This window comes from Dipodomys merriami, unplaced genomic scaffold, assembly GCF_024711535.1.
Source record: "Dipodomys merriami isolate MVZ:Mamm:240054 unplaced genomic scaffold, mDipMer1.0.p SCAF_45, whole genome shotgun sequence".
Lineage (NCBI taxonomy): Eukaryota > Metazoa > Chordata > Mammalia > Rodentia > Heteromyidae > Dipodomys > Dipodomys merriami.
This window is the reverse complement of record NW_027206013.1, coordinates 5,405,341-5,427,473: the sequence shown is the minus strand read 5'-3', so window position 1 is coordinate 5,427,473 and position 22,133 is coordinate 5,405,341. Positions and strand designations below refer to the sequence as shown.

Here is a 22,133-nt window from a genome sequence, read left to right as displayed (position 1 = left end):
AGCCCATTAGAAAAGGCTCTCCTTGCTCACCCTTCCTCTCCCTGGCTCTCTTTATTGGATATATTCCATTTTATTTTTCTTCTTGGCATATACTATACAGTTAAGTCTCCCTGTCTGCAGGTTCTGCATCTGTGGATTCAATCAAGATTACACTTGTACTGTACACTTTCCTTTGTTATGATTCTCCAATCGTATTTTTTTTTGGGGGGGGGTCCAGTCATGGAGCCTGAACTCTGGCCCTGGGCACTGTTCCTCAGCTCTTCAGCTCAAGGCTAGTGCTCTACCACTTGAGCCACAGTGCCACTTCTGGCTTTTTTCTTTTTGCTTATGTGGTGCTGAGGAATCGAACCCAGGGCCTTAGGCATGCAAGGCAAGCACTCTACCACTGAGCTACCTTCCCAGCCCCTCCAATCATATTTATATGGTGGTCATGTTGTATTAGATATTATAAATCTAGAGCTAAGTGAATGAATGAAGAATGGGCATAGGCTATCCATATGCAAATACCATGCCATTTTACATACAGAAGTGGAGTTTTTTTTTTTTTTTTTGCAGGTACTATGACTTGAACTCAGGGCCTGGGCTCTGTCATTAAGCCTTTTCCCTCAAGTCCATCCCCCATACTCTTGAGTCACAGCTTGACTTCCAGGTTTTGTTTTTGGTGATTATTTGGAGATAAGAGTCTCACAGACTTTTCAGCCTAGGCTGGCTTCCAGTGGTGATCCTCAGATCTTAGCCTCCTGAGTAGTTAGGATTATGGACTTGAACCACTGGCACCTGGCTGGAACCTTTTCATTTTCACAAATGGAAACTGCACCCATTGAACAGCAACTATGCACTCCTTTTAAGATTAAGTGAGATAGACAGCATTGGTTCTTTGAGTATGACTTAGTTCACTCTTTGGCAGGCCCTTAAGTTTCAAGTAGGCTGTATTATGCATCAACATTTCTTTCCTTTTTGTAACCACAGGATAATATTCCAACATGTGTAAATACAGCTGCTATTTACAATGACATCAAATTCTCATAAACTCATTGCAATTTGCACAGATTGCCAAAAATGCATCTAATAAACCTAACTTACCAAACACTACAGCTTGGATTACCTTCCTTTTTTTCCCCCCCAAGCGTTGGATTTGAGGTCCTCTTATTCTGCCTCCACCACATCATCTGGTTTATCTTATCTTACATGTACTCAGAACTCTTACATTAGCCAATGATTAGACAAGGCAATCTAGCACAAATCCTATTTTGTAATAAAGTGTTGTACATGTCATAGATTTTATTGGAAACCTGTATTGAAAAATCTCTGGCAAAGCAGCACACTGTGGGATATGGGTTGTTTATCAAAGGCTTGATGCATACGAAGCCATTCTAAGCTGGGGATTGTCTGTGGTCCATTTTGTTTCTATCTCCTTCTTAGATATTCTAAATAATGCTGGTAGGAACATGGACATACAAATATCTATTTCAGTCCTACATTCAGTTGTTGCGTAAATACCCAGAAGTAGAATTGTTGGATTATACTTTAGTTCTATTTTTATTTATTTTGTTGGTGGTAGGGCTTGAACTCAGGGCTTGAGATCTATCCCTGAGCTTTTTGCTCAAGGCTATTGCTTTACTACTTTGAGCCACAGTGCCACTTCCAGTTTTCTGGTGGTTAATTGGAGATAAGAGTCTCATGGACTTTACTGCCTCAGCTGGTTTTGAACCTATCCTCAGATCTCAGTCTCCTGAATAGCTAGGATTACAGGTGTGATCCACAGGTACCCAGATGGAATTATTTTTTAGCATTAGTGGATCTGATACTGGCCCACAGTTCACTTTGGTTCAGTTCAGTTCACAGCAATTTAATCAAAAATATTTTTTCACTCTTTTCTTCAAGAGCTGGCTCTCATTTAAAACAAAGACTGTCTAGAGCCAGTCACCTGCCATCCTAACTACTTAAGAGACTGACATATGGAGGATTAGGCTTCAAGTCTGCTGGGGTAGAAAAGATTGCATCTCCATCTCCAATAAACCGGCAAAATGTTAGAACTCAAAGTATGGCTCCAGTGATAGAGTGCAAACCGAGCAAGCCCAAGGACCTGAGTTCAAATCTACCCCCACCCAAACCAAAAAACCCAATATCCATTTATGGGTGAATGGGCCAATCAATGACCACATATAGCCTTGAGCACAGAAGCTCAGGGTTGACACCTAGACTCTAAGTTCCAGCCCCAGGGCCAGCACCTCTGAATACTTCCTTAATATCTTGTTATATGAAAAAAAGCTACACAGGATTCCATATTCTAACCTGCCTTCCATAGAGGAGATTTAAATTGCTCTAGTTCTTCACTGTAATGAAAAATGAATATTGAGTGTGTTTTTGGTGAATACTTATGCAAGCTAGTCACTGAGAAGTTGAAATTGCTGGATCAGAGTCTACATGCTTAAAACGTGAGCTACAGGTGCCAGACTTGATATGCACTTAAGAGTAGAATTGTTGGATCTCATGGGAAAATGTGGGTTTGTTTGGAACAATGGTTTTAGAGGTGGAAGCACATTGAATTTGTTGCTCAGAGGGCAGGCCATGAGTTTTGCCACTCTTTGGGTGGTCATTTTCTCACTGTTGAACAGGAGCTAGGATGGATGATGATCTTAATCCATGACAGAATGAGGAGGCCATTCATTCTCAGAGCTTGTAGAAATTGAAAATATGGCTGGGGACTGGTGGCTTATGCCTATAATCCTAGCTCCTCAGAAGGCTGAGATCTGAAGATCATGGTTCAAAGCCAGCCCTGGTAAGAAAGTCTGTGAGACTCTTATCTCTCCTTAACCATCAGAAACAAAACTGGAGCTGTGGCTCAAAGTGGTAGAGAACTAGCCTTGAGCAAATGAGCTCAGGGACAGTGTCTAGGCCCTGAGTTCGATTGAACTCACAACCAACATCCAAAAAAAAGAAAAAGAAAGAAATTGAAAAAAATGTGTGATGCTGGTGGCTTATACCTGTAAGCCTAGCCACTCAGAAGGCTTGTGGTTCAAAGCCAGCCCAGAGAGGAAAATCCATGGACTCTTAATCTCCAATGAAGAAAAAGAAAATAAAGCAAGCTGGAAGTGGGGCTGGGACTCAAAGTGGTAGAGCTCTAGTCCTTGAGCATTTCAAGGACAGCATCCAGGGCCTGAGTTCAAGCCCCATGACCAGCAGCAGCAACAACAACAACAAAAAAGAAGTTGAAGGTGTGACACGTGTCTTATTCAGGCATTGAGGATCTCTCTCCAGGCCATTCCTCGGAAGTACTTCACCTCATGAAGGCCTTGCATTCCTCTGCTATCAAGGCTATTTGAGCTAATCATCTCATTAATAACCGCTGTAGTCTAAAGAGGCCTTTGCCCCAGAGATCACAGTGCTTTCACATGGAACGGTGACTTTGGAATACACTTTGCACTGAAGGAAACTGTCCCAGCCCCAGTGCCTTTCTTTTCTTTTTTTTTCTGTCAAAAAGTATCTTTTGCCAGGTGCCGGTGGCTCACGCCTGTAATCCTAGCTACTCAGGAGGCTGAGATCTGAGGACTGCGGTTCAAAGCCAGCACAGGCAGGAAAGTCTGTGAGACTCTTATCTCCAATACTTTTTTTTTTGGTTGGTTGTGGGGCTTGACCTCTGGGCTTGGGCGCTGTCCCTGCGCTCTTCAGCTCAAGGCAAGCGCTCTACTGCTTGAGCCACAGCGCCACTTCTGGTTTTCTAGTGCTTTATTGGAGGTAAGAGTCTCACGGATTTTCCTGCCCGGGCTCGCTTTGAACTGCGATCCACAGATCTCAGCCTCCTAAGTAGCTAGGATTACAAGTGTGAGCCACCGATGCCCGGTTATCTTTTTTTAAAAATACATTTTTTATTGTAAAAATACTGTACAGAGGGGTTACAGTTACATGAAGAAGGTAATGAGTACATTTCTTATCAAGCATTGTTACCTCCTCCTTTGTTTTTTCCCTACTCTCCTTTCCCTCCCACCTCCACAACTACACTCCCCACCCCACCTAAATTGTAAAGTTTGTTTTTCAACAGTGTCTTGTACATCTCATTGTTACAATGGGTCAAACTGTATCCCTATTTAAGCATTTTGTTTTTTCCCTTCCCCTCCCCCAGCTAGAGAAGTGTATATATAAGATGCAGGGCACCAACATCAAATACAGTGAAAACAGGGGTTATACCTTGGGGGAGAAATATACAAAGAAACAAAAAAATCACATGATACATTATGAATATGTTAGGAACAATAGCAAGAAAGCAAAAACCACTTGTGTCCCTATCTTGGGGTTCATTTCACTTATCATCTTATCTGGTCATATGTACATAGCTTTTGACCTTTTCTGCTTGTCCCAGACATATACTAGTTATTGCAAATAAGGGAAACCATAGGACCTATGTTTCTTTGGTCCTGGCTTCACTTAATATAATTTTTTTTTTTTTTGGGTCCGGTCGTGGGGCCTGAACTCTGGGCCTGGGCGCTGTCCCTCAGCTATTCAGCTCAAGGCTAGCGCTCTACCATTTGAGCCACAGCACCACTTCTGGCTTTTTTCTTATTGCTTATGTGGTGCTGAGGAATCGAACCCAGGGCCTCAGGTATGCAAGGCAAGCGCTCTACCACTGAGCCACCTTCCCAGCCCTTTTAATATAAAATTTCTCCCATTAGCCATGCTATTTACAGTGACCTACATACTAGTTTCTACAGATAGGGGTGGGGCTGAAGGTAATGGTAAGCAGTATTGTTCGATCTTTCCATTGGCTCCCAGTGTCTGTGACCATTAGAAAGCCCTTAGAGGAGAGGGAGTCTTCTCTGAGAAGCCAGTTTTGTGGTTCAGTTATGGTTATTCTTGAACAAGTTCATGATACATCCATTTCCATTTCCTTCACTGTACTTTAAGCTTAATGGTGGGCCATAAAACCAAACAAGAAAGATCCACAGGTCAGCTCTTGCTCTCCCACCAACCCTCTGCATGATTTGACCAAGGCCTATTCTTTCAAATGACTTCCACGAACTGTAAGACCTTTCCTCATTTGATAGCTGTACTTGCTCATATCTCTACATCTTGCTATCTGTAGGGGACTTGAGATATGCCGTGAGTCAGGGGATGGGTTTGGGAGTCAGGTTGTGAGCAGTCCTGTGCATGCTTCTTTGCTTCCTTATTATGCTCACTTTTACCTTCATTTCTCCTACCTTCTATTATCTATCTGGTGACTAATATGGTCGGATGATTCCTATGGCACACAGCTTGTATCTCTCAAGACAAACCACACTAATTCATATTTTCTCCCTGAAAGCAATTTAATCCTGGTGTATCCTAGAGGTAAAATAAAACATGTTTATATAAGCAATATGTACCTGCCCTTCTTAGAGCAGATTATATGTTGTCTTCTATACTTTGTTTCTGGTTTTATTTATTTTCCTTTGGTAGTTCTGGGATTTGAACTCAGGCATTTGCATCATTTCCATACATGCATACAGTCTTTATCACTCAATTGTTCTGGTTGTTGTTTTTGGTGCCAGTACTGGGGCTTGAAAGGCACTGTCCCTGAGATCTTGTGCTCAAGGCTAGTGCTCTACCACTTGAGCCATGGCTTCACTTCTGGCTTTTTTTTTTTTTTTTTGGTGATTCATTGGAGATAACAGTCTCATGGACTTTCCTACCTGGGCTGGCTTTGAACTGAGATCCTCAGATCCCAGTCTCCTGACCACGAAGAACCTATAGGATTATAGATGTGAGCCACTTGTACCTGATTATTGTTGTTTTTTAAACATTTTTATTATTATATCTTTAAGTAGTTGTACAAAGAAGTTCCCATTCTACAAAACAGTATATGAATACAAGGTGTCTGACAACCTTGTCACCTATTGCTCCTAACCCATCTGATTATTGTTTTTATAATGCAAAGAAAGTACTTGGACTATATTCCCCCTTATTCTCCTTCTCCATTTTCCCTCCTCTTCCCACTGGCTCCTGCTCTCTTAGAGAGCCTGTTCTACTTTTCTGTTACTGATTTTTTTAGAGTATATTAAGTGTACCATAGGGTTTCACGATGGTATTTCACACATGCATATATTACCACATTTTAACCATATTAACTCCCTGTATTGCTCTCTCTCTTCCTGTCCCCTACCCCGTTTATTCAACAGCTTTCAGATTGAATGTACGATTCCTTATGCCATCTTCATACCTAGACATCTTGTATTTTGATATTGTCTACTTCTTCACTTTTTGATTTTCAGATTGTTGATTTTTATGAATCCTTTGCATATTTGTACAGGTATTTGTCACATGCATCTTATATGTGTGCATGTGTGTGTTTATGTTTGTGTGTGTGTCAGTAGTGACTTGAACTGTGTACTTTAGCTTTTTCCATTCAAGCCTGGCGCTGTACCACTTGAACCATATCTCCACTTCCAGCTTTTTGACGGTTAACTGGCAATAAGAGTCTCATAGACTTTTCTGCCCTAGGCTGGTATGAACCAAGATGCTTAAAATTTTAGCCTCCTAGGTAGCTAGGATTACCAGCATGAGACACTAGCTCCCAGCTAGATACACTTTTTTCCAGTATTCCCTCCCCCAGTTTATGGTTTATCTTCTCATTGATATAACTTTGATAGACCTTCTAGAATGACTGTTGGGGTGGGATCATTACCTGTCTTCTTTACCCTGGCCTAGAGCAGACATTCAGCTATCTACACCAGGGTTCTTTGTAGGAAGCAACCCTACCCACGAGCCCAGAGCAACTTAGAGCAGCCTGCCCTCCCCACCAACACTCAGCATTCCAGAAAGATCTACCCACTGGCCTGAGCCTGCCTCATAGTGATCTCCAATCCTCAGAACCTCCCTAGCAACATCAAAGAGGCATGATGCCTCAGGACACTGCTGCTCACCCTGTGGGGACCCCACAGAGTGATGGGAGAGGCCAGGTCCATTTTGTTTTCTTGAGGGAGTCCTGTTTCTCATTTTATTTACATTAAAGATTACAAAGAAAACCTGATTTATACTCCTGCCACTTTAAATTCACATTGATTGGGGGGGGAAGGAGAAGGATTGGGATTGGGGGGGAGGGAGGAGGCTGGGAAGGGATGTGAAGGGTAAACAAAAGAGGAGGCTGCAATGCTTGGTAAGAAATGTACGCATTATCCTGCCCACGTAATTGTAACTCCTCTGTACAGTATGTTCACAAATAAAATAAAATTAAATTAAAAAAAAATAAATTCACATTGATTGTTTGATAGAATGATTGATTGTATGTGTGTGTGTGTGGGCCCTTCCTGACGCTGTCTCTAAGCTTTTTTGCTTAAGACTAGTGCTCTATTACTTGAGCCACAGCTCTACTTCTAGCTTTTTGTTGATTAATTGGAGATAAGAGTCTCATGGTCTTTGCTGCCTGGGCTGGCTTCAAACCATGATCCTCAGATCTCAGCCTTCTGAGTAGTTAGGATTACAAGTGAAGCCACCAGCACCTGGTGCGCCTCTCTCTTTCTCACTCTCTCTGTCTCTCTGTCTCTTTGTCTCTCTGTCTCTGTCTCTGTCTGTCTGTCTGTCTCTCTTTCTCTCTCTCTCTTTTTCTCTTTCTCCTTGGCATGCCCTCCACCTCAGGTCCTCATCCCTTCCCATTAGACCAGTTGATTTGGCCAAAGCCTAATTGTAACTGGTCTTCAGCCCTGGCTGTTCCTCCCATTTCACTTCCTGGAGCCCCATGTTACCCCTAGCTTCCAGCTACATCAGTGGAATGCTGTAAGTGTCATAATCAGAACCCCCCCCCCCCCAGCTATGTGCAATCTTTAGTGTTCAGTTGTCCTTGCTTGTAAAGGACTTCCCTTACTTCTGCCCCTAACCCCCCTGACTATAAATTTAACCTGAACAAAGGACGGGCACCATTTCTCCTTCTCCCATGGGAGAGGTGGCCTTGTCAGCCTCGGCTGGCAATAAACTCCTTTTTCTGTATGTGACCGTGTCTGTGTGGTCTTCTGGGATGGTGCTTCTATCTATCTATCTGTCTATCTATCTATCTATCTATCTATCTATCTATCTATCTATCTATCTATCTATCTATCTATCTCTATCATTTTTGTTATACAGTCTATATTGGTCTCAAACTCACTGTGTAGCCCAGGCTGGTTCTCAATCCTCCTACCTTTACTATCTGAGTGCTAGAATTACAGGTAGCCATTATCACGCATGACTATATTTATTTTCTTAAAGAAATTTGATGACATTTACTTATTTAGTATTGGGGCTTGAACTCAGTGACTTGCAGTCTTGCTCAGTGTTCTTACTCATGGTTGGTATTCTTTCTACCACTGGAGTCATGCTTCTAGTCCAGCTTTTTTTGCTGGTTAACTAGAGATGGAGACTTGCAGACTTTCATGCCCAGGCTGGCTTTGAATTGTGATGCTGTGCTATCAGCATCCTGAGTAGTTATGATTACAGGTACTGGCTTCTGATGGTTCTTTAAATGTCTATGTACCATTTCCATTTCCTGTTATGTGAACTAACTGTATAATTTTCTTGTTCTTTTTTCTCTTTCAGTGGGGATTGATTTTATTATGGATGCAAAGTATGTATGAATAAAAATCTGTTGGACAGTTCAGAGCAGACCTTAATATTTTCCAAATCTCTTTCTTTCTTCTTCTTCCCTTTCTTTCTCCCTCCCTTCCTCCCTTCCTCCCTCCCTTCCTCCCTTCCTCCCTCCCTCCCCCTTCCTTCCTTCCTTCCTTCCTTCCTTCCTTCCTTCCTTCCTTCCTTCCTTCGTTCCTTCCTTCCTTCCTTCCTTTCTTCCTTTCTTCCTTTCTTTCTTCCTTCCTTCCTTCCTTCCTTTCTTTCTTTCTTTCTTTCTTTCTTTCTTTCTTTCTTTCTTTCTTTCTTTCTTTCTTTCTTTCTTTCCTTTCTTTCTTTCTTCCCTTTCTTTCTTTCTTTCTTTCTTTCTTTCTTTCTTCTCTTTCTTTCTTTCTTTCTTTCTTTCTTTCTTTCTTTCTTTCTTTCTTTCTTTCTTTCTTTCCTTTCTTTCTTTCTTTCTTTCTCTTTCTCTCTCTCTTTCTCTCTCTCTTTCTCTCTCTCTCTCTCTCTCTCTCTCTCTCTCTCTCTCTCTCTCTCTCTCTCTCTCTCCCTTCCTCCCTCCCTCCCTCCCTCCCTCCCTTCCTCCTTTCCTTCCTTCCTTCCTTCTTTCTACTGAGTTTGAACTCAGGGCTCAATGCTTGTTAGACGGGCCATACTTTCAGCCCTTTTTACACTGGTTATTTTTGAGATAGAGTCTCACTTTTTGCCTGGGCTTCCCTGGCTCATGATCCCTTTATTTATGCTTCTCTACAAAGCTAGAATGATAGACAGATGCCACCTTACTTTTTCTGTTGAGTTGTAGTCTGTGAATCTCTTTTTTTCCCTGGCTTGGAATCATGACTCCTCCAGATCTCAGTCCCTTGAGCAGCTGGGATGCCAGCCTGCGTGGTCACTGCCAGCGATCCCTCACTCTCAACTTACACACATGACGTTGGCATTTGCACCCATGCACTGCCAGAATCCTTTGTGTTCCAAGTTCTTGCATTTTCATTCATCACAGTTTTGTCATTTGACATGTTTCGGTTGTGCCACCTCAGGTTGATTTCACTCAATGTAAATTGCTTCCTTCTTGGCTGGGGTTATTCAGGGAAAGCCCATTCTCCTTAGTCAGCAACACCTTCAGTGATGGTGCATGCCAACTGTGATCTTAAACGAGCAGTTACTCATCTTTGTATTATTTCAAACTCCCTTTAATTCAATGCTCATCATTGTTTGATGGCACTGCTGTTACCTCACAGTATCTCTGATGCCTGGAGTGTCACAGGCAGAACATTTCAAAGCCATACTAGAGACCAGTTCTCTTTCCAGTTCTGAGTGCTTCCCTTTGTCTATGTCCATCCCTGCCACCCACCATCACCTTCCATTCATCCATTTCCCCCCTCCTCCCAGGACTCTTCCATCCATGTGTTATCTAGCATTTCTCATATATACATTTATTATATTATATATACCAATGTTTTTAACATGATTATTTTATACATTATACATTATTTTAACATGATTAACACTTATTATATTATAGATTATCTCCATTTATTATCTAGGTATTCACTTACCCGTTTTTGTTGCTATTTTTGTTTTCTTTAATGCTTGGAATTTAACTCAGAAGTTCATATATGCTGAACATATGCTGAACCACAGAGCTACATCTCCAGCTCCAGTGACTAGTCTTTATTTTAAAAAAATATTGTCAACACTTGAATCCTATGTTCATAGTAGTAATTTTCTCTTTTTTCCCCCAGTCTAGGGCCTGGGTCCCTGAGCCTCTCAAGGCTAGCTCTCTACCACTTGAGCCACAGGGCTACTTCTAGCTTTTTCTGAGTAGTTTATTGATAAGAGTCTCTCAGACTTTTCTACCTGGACTAGCCTTGAACGGTGATCCTTCTGAGGAGCTAGAAGTACTGGCATGAGTCAACAATGCCCAGCTTAAAAAAATTTTTTTTTTAGTCATGAGGCTTGAACTCAGGGCCTGGATGCTCTCCCCTGAGTTTTTGTGCTCAAGGCTAGCACTCTGTATAGTAGTAAATTTTAACCATCAAAAAGCATATTGACATAATCTGGATACAGTCTAAATATGGGTAAATGAACAACAGATATTATTCAGTCTCAAAAACAAAGACTTAGTGCTAGGTGCTGGTGGATCATGCCTGTAATCCTAACTACTCAGGACACTGAGATCTGAACAACATGATTTAAAGCTAGCCTGGAAATGAAAGTCTGTGAGATTGTTAGCCCTAATTAACCACCAAAAAGTAGGAAGTGGAGCTGTGGCTCAAGGGGTAAGATGTTAGCTCACACGGAAAAAAAACACCTTAGGGATAGCTTAGTTCAAGTCCAGGACCAGCACAAAACCAAAACCAAAGAAAACAAAAAAACCTGGGAGAATATTCTTACAGATGCTATATATAACATGAATGATATTTGTGGTCATTATGCTGAATGGAAGAAAAAAGCCACTCACAAAATAACAAACCCAGTCTGCCTCAGTTTCTGTGGGATGTCAAACTCAGTCAAGTTCATAGGGACAGAAAATAAAGGGTAGTTGCCAGGGGGAACTGAAGTGGGGTGTGGGTGATAGGAATGAAGGCTATTGTTTTCATAGGAATTGTAACAATGGCCTTCCTATTAAATTACAGGGAGTTTCAAAATATTTATAAGGAAGAGTGTGCTAGTTCACACCATAGTTGGCATATACCAGCAAAAGAACTGTGTACTGAAATTTAAGGTGTTGCTGATTAGAGAGAATGGGGTTTCTCCGAATGATAATCCTAGGAAAGAAGTATTTACGTAGTAGTTCAAAGAATTACCCAGGAGTGTTATTCAGGACAGGGATCAGGAGGATCATTGTTTGAGGCGAGTCCAGGCAAAAAGTAAGACCTCATCTCAATCGAAAAGCTGTGTATGTTGGCTCATGGAGGTCGGCTCAGAGGTGCTATACCAGAGGAGGTAGGAGGATTGTTGTGTGAGGTTAGACTGGGCAAAAATTCAAGACCCTACCTGAGAAAATAACTAAAGTAAAAAAAAAAAGTTTGGGAGTGTGTCTTTGGTAACAGATGTCTGCCTAGTAAGCCAGAGGCCCTGAATGCAAATCACAGTATCAAACAAACAAATGCAGGAACTGTTTGTCTTGTTTACTTTGCACCTATAATGCTTAGACTAATGCTGGGATTTTTTTTTCTTTGATGACCCGTACTGGGGCTTGAACTTGGCCTAGGGGTTATCTCTTAGTATTTTCACCCAAGGCTGGCATTCTACCCCTTGAACCACACCTCCACTTCCAGTTTTTTGGTGGTTAATTGGAGATAAGAGTCTCATGGACTTTTCCTGCCCAGGCTGGCTTTGAACCACAATCTTAAATCTCAGCCACCTGTGTAGCTAAGATTACAAATGTGAGCCACTGGTACATGGCAGGCTTCACTTCTTGATTGATCCCTTCCTTTCTCGTCTCCCTGCATTGTATCACAGCCACATGGTGTTTCGAGTACAAGCTTTGCCATTTACCAGTTGAAGGACCAAGAGAACAATATCCCTTACTTTTACAGTCTCAATGTTCTCTTACACAAAATGGGGACAACATTAAGGCACCTAGTGACAACTTGCTACAAAAACACATGCCACATATTTCTTTTTCTTTTTTTGTTGGTCATGGGGCTTGAACTCAGGGCCTGGGTGCTGTCCCTCAGCTTATCTTCTCCAGGCTAGCTCTCTACCACTTTGAGCCATTGCTTCACTTCTAGTTTTCTGATGATTAATTAGAGATAAGAATTTGCACACTTTCCTGCCTTGGCTGGCTTTGACCTGTGATCTTCAGAACTCAGCCTCCTGAGTAGCTAGGATTACAGGTGTAAGCTCTCATTGCCTGATGCCACATATTCTTTCTGTGTGTGTCTGGCTTCTGCTCTTGGAGAAAGGTCCTCTTTAAGTCCAGATAATGTGACTTTAATGAAGATGATAACCATTTTGTTGAGCACTAAGTATGTGCTTGGTAGAATGCTGACATATTTTCCATAGGTTATCTGAATCATTTTAGATATTATTACCTTCTTTATATAAGTGAGGAAAATGAAATCCTCTCAAACTTAAGTACCTTGTTCTAAGGTTCTCTCTAGCAGAGATGGAGATCATCTGGCCCTTGGGCCTTTGTACATGATAGGACAGACACATATTCTGTGTGTGTGTGTGTGTAGGTGTGTGTGTGTGTGTGTGTGTGTGTGTGTGTGTTCTGATCCTGGGGCTTGAATTAAGGGCCTGGGTACTATCCCTGAGCTTTTGGGCTCAAGGCTAATGTTCTACCACTTGAACTACAGTGTTACTTTTGATTTTAGCGGTTAATTGGAGATGAGAGTCTCACAGATTTTCCTGTCCAGGCTGGCTTTGAACCGTGATCTTTAGATATCCGCCTCTTGAGCAGCTAGGATTATAGAAGATGTGAGCCATCAGTGCCTGGCAATGAGTACATTTCTTTCTTTCTTTCTTTTTGTTTTTTTGGGTCCAGTCATGGGGCCTGAACTCTGGGCCTGGGCGCTGTCCCTCAGCTCTTCAGCTCAAGTCTAGTGCTCTACCACTTGAGCCACAGTGCCACTTTGGGCTTTTTTATTCTTTTTGCTTATGTGGTGCTGAGAAATTGAACCCAGGGCCTCATGCATGTAAGGCAAGCGCTCTACCACTGAGCCACCTTCCCAGCCCCTGAGTACATTTCTTTCTGGACAATGTTACCCCTTCCCTTGCTCTCTGCCAGGTTTTCCCTCCCACCCCCACCCACAGGTTGTATAGTTCATTTTCAACAAGCATCTAGTGAGTACCACTGCTGTATTTGTTTACCCTTTGTCCCTCCATTTCTTTGTCCCCTTGCCCCCACAAAAGACAGCTAAATGATCAAACAATACAAAAAGAGACAAAGGGCTTTTAATTTAACATGTCCATTTATGAGTTCGCTCATCTTGATGCATGTCGACCTTTCATCATTCTCCTATCGGTCCCCTATCCCTTCAAGTTCCCTAGTTACATTTTCACAAATATATCTAATATTATGACTGTATTGGCCCATTGTTCCTCTCTCCATTCATGGACCACCCCTTCCCTTGACCTCACCCTCTTTACCCTCAACCAGGATACCAAGATACTACAAGTGCCTGCTTCCTCATATTCACTTTGTTAAACTGTAAGTTAGTTGTTCAAAGGAGTCACACCATTGGAATTCTGTGCTGCAAATATTATACTTTAGTGAATAAATTTATGCTTATATGCATACGAACCTATATATATATATATATATTTACTTATTTATTTATTTTTTTCATTTTATGTTGATCCTAGGGCTTGAACTCAGGGCTTGAGCAACTGTCCCTAAGCATTTTTTTTTTTTTTTGGTCGGTCGTGGGGCTTGAACTCTGGACATGGGTGCTGTCCCTGTGCTCTTCAGCTCAAGGCGAGCGCTCTACCTCTTGAGCCACAGTGCCACTTCAAGTTTTCCAGTGTTTTATTGGAGATAAGAGTCTCACGGACTTTCCTGCCTGGGCTGGCTTTGAACCGTGATCCTCAGATCTCAGCCTCCTGAGTAGCCACAGTTTTTTTTGATGGTTAAACAGAACTAAGAATCTCATGGAAGCTGGGTGCTGGTAGCTCAGACCTGTAATCCTAGCTACTCTGTAGGCTGAGATCCGAAGATCATGGTTTGAAGCCAGCCTGGCCAGGAAAGTCCATGTAACTCTTATCCATTTAACTACAGAAAACTGGAAGTGGTGTTGTGGCTCAAGCAGTAGAGTGCTAACCTTGAGCAGAAAAGCTCAGGGGCAGTACTCAGGCCTTGAGTCCAAGCCCCACAGCAGACCACCACCACTACCACCAACAAAGAAGCACTGTTTGGTCTTTCCTGGCAGGTTGGATGCTGGTCCTGGGGAATGAGAGAGGGGAAAGGAAAGCTTACATGGTTGCTGTTGGAATGACTCTTTGCAGCCTCAGTGGAAGAACCGAGGGTTAATGATGGACTGGGGACGCTGACCTCAGAGGCAGCGAGGGGAAGGCATGCTCCCATCTGGACCATGGCTGTTGTTGGTGAGGGGTAGGAGGGGCCCAAGGCAGGGTTTATCTCAGCCCATCCTTCCCTGCACCTCATCAAAGCAAGGATCTCCTTTCCCAGAACTCTGTAACCTCCAGACCCTGAGAACATCCCCTCAATCCTAGCTCTGAAGACTGCTGTGGCTAGAGATCCAGGGCCAATGCCGTCACTTGCTTACTGTGTGACCTTGGGTGGAGACACGCCTCCCCCATCACCTGAGAGCCTGGCTTCTGGCTCAGATATGTGTTTCCAGATGGGTAGGATAAGTGAGAAGAAAGCATTGGAATATGATAAACTCCTTAGAAGAAATCCTCAAGTGTCTCCCCACTTTTTTTAACATGCTCTATTTTTAAAATTAAAATTTAATCTTTATTTATTTTGGTTTTAAAGTTTTTATTTTGAAAAAAAGAATTTTAATTATTAAGTAGTTGTACAAAGCACTTTTGGTTTTTGAGACAAGGTCTTGTCATGTAACCCAGGCTGGCTCTGAAGTCCTGTCTCAGCCTTCAGAGTGCTGGAATTATAGGCACAAACTACCATGCCCATGCTTCCTGTGTGTTTTAGAAGGGACTCAAAGATCAGTTATCTCTTGGTATCTAAGGGAGATTGATTTTGCAGATGTTCAAACCTCTTATATAGAAAATAATATTCACATATAAATACACATAACTCATGTATACCTCCCTGTATTTTTTCAGTCATCTTTAGGTTACTTATAATACCTAATACAAGGTAGAGGGCATGGAAATAGCTGTTGTACTATATTGTTTTAGGAATAACAAAGAAAAACTCTATATTTGTTCAGGACAGATAGAAGTTATTTCCCCCCTCTGTGTGAATATTTTCCATTAATTATTGAATCTTGTGAAAGCAGCACCCACAGATATGGAAAAGTGAAAGATCTGGAAGGGGGTAGGGTTTTCTGTAGTCTCCGAATGAGTCCCCATTTCCCCTAGTCCCAGTTTCTTCCTCTGCCTTCCAGAGTGTGGTGTGAAGTGGGTAACAATCCTCTGGTGGGTGCGTGGGGGGGCTGTGGCTTTAGGCTGGGATAAGATTGTAGGTAGATGGGTGGCTACAAGATTGTGCTGAGGGCTGGGAAGGTAGCTCAGTGGTAGAACGCTTGCCTTGCATGCTCGAGGCCCTGGGTTCGATTCCTCTGCACCACATAAGCAAAAAGAAAAAAAGCCAGAAGTGGCACTGTGGCTCCAGTGGTAGAGTGCTAGCCTTGAGCTGAAGAGCTGAGGGACAGCACCCAGGCCCAGAGTTCAGGCTCCACGACCGGACCCAGAAAAAAAAAAAAGAGTGTGCTGAATTATTTACTATAGCTAAGGTATGCAATCAACCCAGATACCCCTCAGTGGACGAAGGGATCAAGAAAAGATGGTATCATACACAATGGACTTCCATGCTTCCATCAGAAAAAATGGCATTGCTGCATTCATAAGGAAATGGAAAGACATATTAAGCAAAGTAAGCGGACCCAAAGAAACATAGGCTGTATGGTTTCACTCATTTATAATAATCAGAACATGTCTATAAACCTGCAAGTTAATCCAATGGATAGTAAAAGACAAATACACTTGAACATGATTAATTAAACAGCACTCTAAGCATTTGCACAGGAGAACAAAGGAGGATATTCTTAGGAGAGGATCATAGTGGCTCAATAGCTATGTGCATATGACCATATAAAACGATGCTTATCGAAATGAATTCCAAAAAATGGAAACAAGAGGCTTTTTTATTGCACTGTTTGCAGTTATTTCTTTGTTCCTCCTTTTGTTTCCTTTGGCTTATTCCCCGTTGTCACTGTTTTTGATTTCTGTGCCCTTTGTCTTATATATCAGCCTGACTTGGGGGAATGGAACGGGAATCAGAGAAATGGTAGAATAAAAGGGTGAACCAATTCAACAGTGACGCTCCCTAGACACTGTGTTGGAAATGAACTTTACAACTTGGGGAAGGGTGTGTGTGTGTGTGTGTGTAAGCCGGAGAAAATGAAGGAGGAGGTAAGACTGTTCAAAAAGAAATGTACTCATTACCTAACTTACATAAAACAAATGAAATAAAACAAATGAAATAAAACAAATTAAAAAAGATAGAAAAAAAAGAGATCGTGCTGAATTTCGTTTCTGCATCAGAGATCAAGAACATGGGCGGTTTACTCCTTTTAGAGATCCTGGGACTTGGTCCCAAGACAGATGACAAGTGACTGACAACTGTCTGGGCCCCTGGGGGGCCTCTCTCTAAAGGGCTATTCCCTCTCTGCCCCAGGTAGGAGCCTTTGACAGGGCGTTGGGAGCACAGCGGGGCCTTTGTGCCAGGTCGGCACCACCCCCTGGCAGGCCCCTCCCCGCTGGCAGGCTCAGCCTTTACCTGCCCGGCCCCTGCCACCTCTCACCACTCTGCCTGGCTGCCCGTAGCTCCTCATTCTGCTCCTGAAGCAGCAGCTGCAGCGCAGCCTTGCAGCTCTTACCTGTTGTCCTGGAGTTCCCTCCTTCTTTTCCCCCGGGCTGGGGGGCTTATCATTAGCCCCACCTGTTGTCCTGGGGTCCCCTCCTTCCCTTTCCCCCGGGGAGGCTGTATAAGGAGCTTGTTTGTCGGGGTGGACGGACCGGGAGGGACCTATCTCCACCATCTCCGCCATGGACAGCAGCACCTGGAGCCCCACGGCCACCCCTGCACCTATCCCGACCCACGAGCGCATCCGCAATGCCGCCGACATCTCCGTGATCGTCATCTACTTCTTGGTGGTGATGGCTGTGGGAATATGGGTATGTGCGGCATGAGGGTCCCCGGGTGGGATGAGGGGAGGGGGGCAGCAGGGAGAAGCTGTGGCCTGGCTGAGCTGTAAGGCATTAATGGCTTGTGCAGAGAGGGGGTGTGGGAATGCCTTGGGAAAGGGGAGAGGAGGCTAAAGGTATAGGGTGAAGAAACGGTTGTTGTTGCTATTATTATTATTATTATTAGTGGGGTTTCAACTCAGGGCCTGGACACTTGCTGTCCTTGAGCTTCTCAAGGCTAGAGCTCTACCACTTTGAGTTAATTGGAGATAAGAATCTTCTGGACATTCCTGCCCAGGCTGGCTTTGAACTTGATCCTCAGATCTCAGCCTCCTGAATAGCTAGGATTACAGGCATGAGCCACCAGCGCTGGGCCAGAAGTGTCATTATTTTTGGAGGGGGACAAGCAAAGGTGAACAGAAGATTTAAGGGTGCTGACGGGAGCCTGCCAGGAAGGCCCCAGGGGATCTGGAGAGCAGGGGGGCTGACCGGCAGGCAGAAGATTGCATCCAAGGGGAGAAAGAGGAAGGGATGGAGGCAGATTTGAGCTACAGGGATGGTCCCTTTGGGAACCCTCATAGAAAGCCGGTTTCCCATGGGAGAGAAGGAACAATGGAGCCACAAAGTCCCAGCCTCAGCCCGTTTATGGAGAATGCGGATCACCGATCCAGCTACTGCTGAAGGCTGACCCATCCACTGGAGTTAAAAGATGGGGAAACTGGGTGGAGGACTAGGACAAGGAAGACTTGAGGATGGCCAGGTGCTGGGAAGGGTGGGGAAGGAAAGAGGGGGGAGGGCGGAGAGGAGAGGAGAGGAAAGTGTCTATGTCTTCCTTGAGACTTGGGTCATAACAAACCTGAGAAACTTGTTCTCAGTTACTGGGGACTTGGAACGCTCATTAATGACAGATAGTGGCACACCCAACCACTAGAAAACAGGTGTGAATATTCCAGGGGTTGTCCTGGAGGGGAGAATGGAAGGCAGACAGGTCGCTGGTACAGCCAGCTGGTGCACTGAACTCTACGCTTAGAGCAGAGGATGGTGGACTTTAACCCTTCCATGGCCTGGAGCTTGTTTTCAAGGATAAAATGATGTGGAAGTATTGAAGTATTCCACCAATTCCATCAGTATTCTCAGCTTTCCTGACACGGAGGAAAATGTCCATCTAGGAACAAGACTACTTGCCTTCTCTCTCCCTCCCTCTTTTTGTGCTCTCTCTCTCTCTCTTTCTCTCTCTCTCTGGTCTTGAGCTCAAGGCCTGGGTACTTACTGTCTCTGAGCTTTTGTGCTCAAGGTTGGTACTCTGCCACTTGAGCCACAGTTCTACTTCTGGCCTTTTGCTGGTTCATAGGAGATAAGAGTCTCACAAACTTTCCTGCCTGGGCTGGCTTTGAACTGTGATCCTTAGAGCTCAGCCTTTTGACTAGCTGTGATTACAGGTGTGAGCTAACATGGCTGCTGGCAAGACAACTTACATTTAATAACAGCTTTCACATAGTTTAAACCAAGAGATGTAGAGTCACTTTCTGCAGCCTCAGTTTACCCAATTGTGAATTAGGTTGGGCACCATCACTTCTATTCTTAGGACTTGCCAAGGATGTTATGAGAATTTTCAGAGATGGATTAAACAAGTATTTTGTGAACTCTAGGAATGAAAACTCACAAACAAACAAGCAGCAGCAGCAACAACAACAAAAACTATTGCTGCCTGGTTCTGGTGGCTCAGGTCTGTCTTCAGTCTTAGCTACTTAGGAGGCTGAGATCTGAAGATCACAGTTTAAAGCTATCCTGAACAAAAAAGCCTGAGACTCTTATCTCCAATTAAACAGCAAAAGTTGATGTGGCTAAAGTGTTAGACTGCCTACCTTGAGAAAAAAATAAAGCAAGAATGTGGGGCCCTGAGTTCAAGTCCCAGTACTGACACAAAAACAAGACAATGAACAGGTATGATATAGAGTCTGAATAATTGTTGTCATTTTAAGTAAAATGGGCAAAAGCAATAAGCAGTCAGCATCAGACAGGGGAGACAGGAATGCAAGTCTCTATTTAATAGATGACAAAATTAAAACCCTGAGTGGTTGAGATTTGCTTTAGATTTTGCAATAGATATCCTGTACTAGAGCCCAGGGAATTTGACCCCTGGTTTTCTTTCTTTTTCTTTTATTTTGTCAGTTGTGGGGCTTGAACTCAGGGCCTGGGCACTCTTCCTGAGCTCGTTTGATGAAGGCTAGCGCTCTACCACTTTGAGCCACAGCTTCACTTGCAGTTTTTAAGTGTTAATTGGAGATAATCCCATGGGAACTTTTCTGCCTGGGTTAGCTTTGAATGGTGATCCCTAGATCTCAGTCTCCTGAGTAGCTAGGATTACAGGCGTGAGCCACCAGCAACTGGCAACAGTCATCATTTTTGCCTTCTTTGGGGGTTGTGTGGTTTTGAACTCAGGGCCTTGTGCTTTCACTTGGCTTTTTACTCAAGGTTGGTGCTCTACTACTTGAGCTCTACTTCTGGATTTTTGCTGGCTAATTGGAGATAAGAGTCTCTCACATTTGTCTGCTCAGGCTGGCTTCAAACTGCAATCCTCAGATCTCAGCCTCCTGAGTAGCTAGGATTACAGGTGTATACTACTAGCTGCCTCTTCCTCCTCCTCCTCCTCCTCCTCCTCCTCCTCCTCCTCCTCCTCCTCCTCCTCCTCCTCCTCCTCCTCCTCCTCCTCCTCCTCCTCTTCTTCTTCTTCTTCTTCTTCTTCTTCTTCTTCTTCTTCTTCTTCTTCTTCTTCTTCTTCTTCTTCTTCTTCTTCTTCTTCTTCCTCCTCCTCCTCCTCCTCCTCCTCCCCTTCCCCTTCCCCTTCCCCTTCCCCTTCCCCTTCCTCCTCCTCCTTCTTCTTCTTCTTCTTCTTCTTCTTCTTCTTCTTCTTCTTCTTCTTCTTCTTCTTCTTCTTCTTCTTCTTCTTCTTCTTCTTCTTCTTCTTCTTCTTCTTCTTTTTCTTCTTCTTTCTTCTTTTTTTCTTCTTCTTCTTCTCTCCTTCTTCCTTTCCTCCTTCCCCTCCCTCTGTCCCTCCCCCTCCCCCTCCCACTTCCCCCTTCCTCCCTTCCTCCTTCCCCCTCCTCCTTCCTCTACTTTTCCCCCTTCCTCCTCCCTCTTCTTCCTTCCTCCTCCCCCTCCTCCTCCTCCCCTCCACTTCCTTCTTCTCCTCCTCTTCTTTCTTTCTTTCTTTCTTTCTTTCTTTCTTTCTTTCTTTCTTTCTTTCTTTCTTTCTTTCTTTCTTTCTTTCTTTCTTTCTCTCTCTCTCTCTCTCTCTCTCTCTTTCTTTGGAAAACATTCTCTTTTGCTTTTTTCCTACCCCTGCCTGCAAGTTATTGTCTAAGTCATGTCAGATTCCTTCTTTCCTTACCTATCTTCATAAAGATGGAGGCTTGAAGTTTTATTGACTTTAACTCTCTTCATCCTGCACTTACACTTATTTATTTTTATATTTTTAAAATTTAGCATCAATTAGTTTTATTAATTAATTTCATTTTGGTATGTCTATATATGTGCACAATGAAACTTGACCAGGCTCAACTCTTTCTGTCACTGTCTTTCTCCTCCCTTCCACATTCCCTAAATCAAACATCTCTTTTGTGAACCATGTGACAAAGTCATTTCACTCAGTTATGAACAGACTTCACATGAGTATATCTAGCAGAAATTTTCTTCAGTGGCACAACTCCCATTTTCAGGCAGCAGTGACTGACAGGAAGTCCTTCCTAGCACGCAACTCAGACCTGACCTTTATTTTTTATTTTATTTTATTTTTTTGGGTCCAGTCGTGGGCCTGAACTCTGGGCCTGGGCGCTGTCCCTCAGCTCTTCAGCTCAAGGCTAGCGCTCTACCACTTGAGCCACAGTGCCACTTCCGGCTTTATTTTTCTGCTTATGTGGTGCTGAGGAATCAAACCCAGGGCCTTGAGCATGCAAGGCAAGCGCTCTACCACTGAGTTACCTTCCCAGCCCATGACCTTTATTGTTATTCATTCATTCATTCATTCATGCTGGTCCTGGACCTTGAACTATGAGCCTGGGTGCTACCCCTAAGCTCCTTTTGCTCAAGGCTAGCCCTCTACCACTTCGGCTACAACAGCACTACTGCTAGCTTTTTCTGTGATTCATTGGAGATACGAGTCTCACAGACTTTCCTTCCCAGGCTGGCTTTGAATGGTGATCCTCTGATCTCAGCCTCTAGCTAGGATTACAGATGTGAGCCACTGGTACCTGGCTCTCCCACTTTATATATTGGAAGAAAACAGCTATACTCGAGTCTTCTGCAGGCTCAATTTCTTCATCTTCTTAACTGGTTCTTCATTTTAACAGAGGTTTGAGATTTCTTCCTTTAGCTCCATGATTTTGTTATTTCACTGAGGAAAAAAATAACCTCCAAAAACATCGTGAGTCAATAGTTCTGCAAAAGAAGAGCACAGGAAGCCTTTACTCTTTGTGATTGTGATTTCCTTCTCACCCAGCTCAAGGGTGGATAAGTGAATCTCCTGTCATGATTTTACAGAGGGAGATTTGGAATTTCCTTTGTACCACTCTTGATCACGAGACAACATCTTTCTGGGTGCATTTACTGGGTCTTTTTTTTGTTGTTGTCAGTCGTGGGGCTTGAACTCTGGGCTTGGGTGCTAACTCTGCACTCTTCAGCTCAAGGCGAGCACTCTACCCCTTGAGCCACAGCACCATTTCCGG

The 22,133-nt window shown here is 43.5% G+C and overlaps 1 protein-coding gene across 1 annotated transcript in view; it reads left to right on the top strand.

Annotated features, from left to right (window-relative positions):
* Nucleotides 1-17,053: 17,053 nt before the first annotated feature.
* The window catches only part of Slc5a1 (solute carrier family 5 member 1), a 66,880-nt gene continuing 61,800 nt past the window's right edge, over nucleotides 17,054-22,133 (top strand). Inside the window, exon 1 of the mRNA XM_069994462.1 lies at nucleotides 17,054-17,400. Within this exon, the coding sequence (XP_069850563.1) occupies nucleotides 17,272-17,400 (129 nt within the window). The 5' untranslated portion in view covers nucleotides 17,054-17,271. The remainder of the gene's footprint in view (nucleotides 17,401-22,133) is intronic.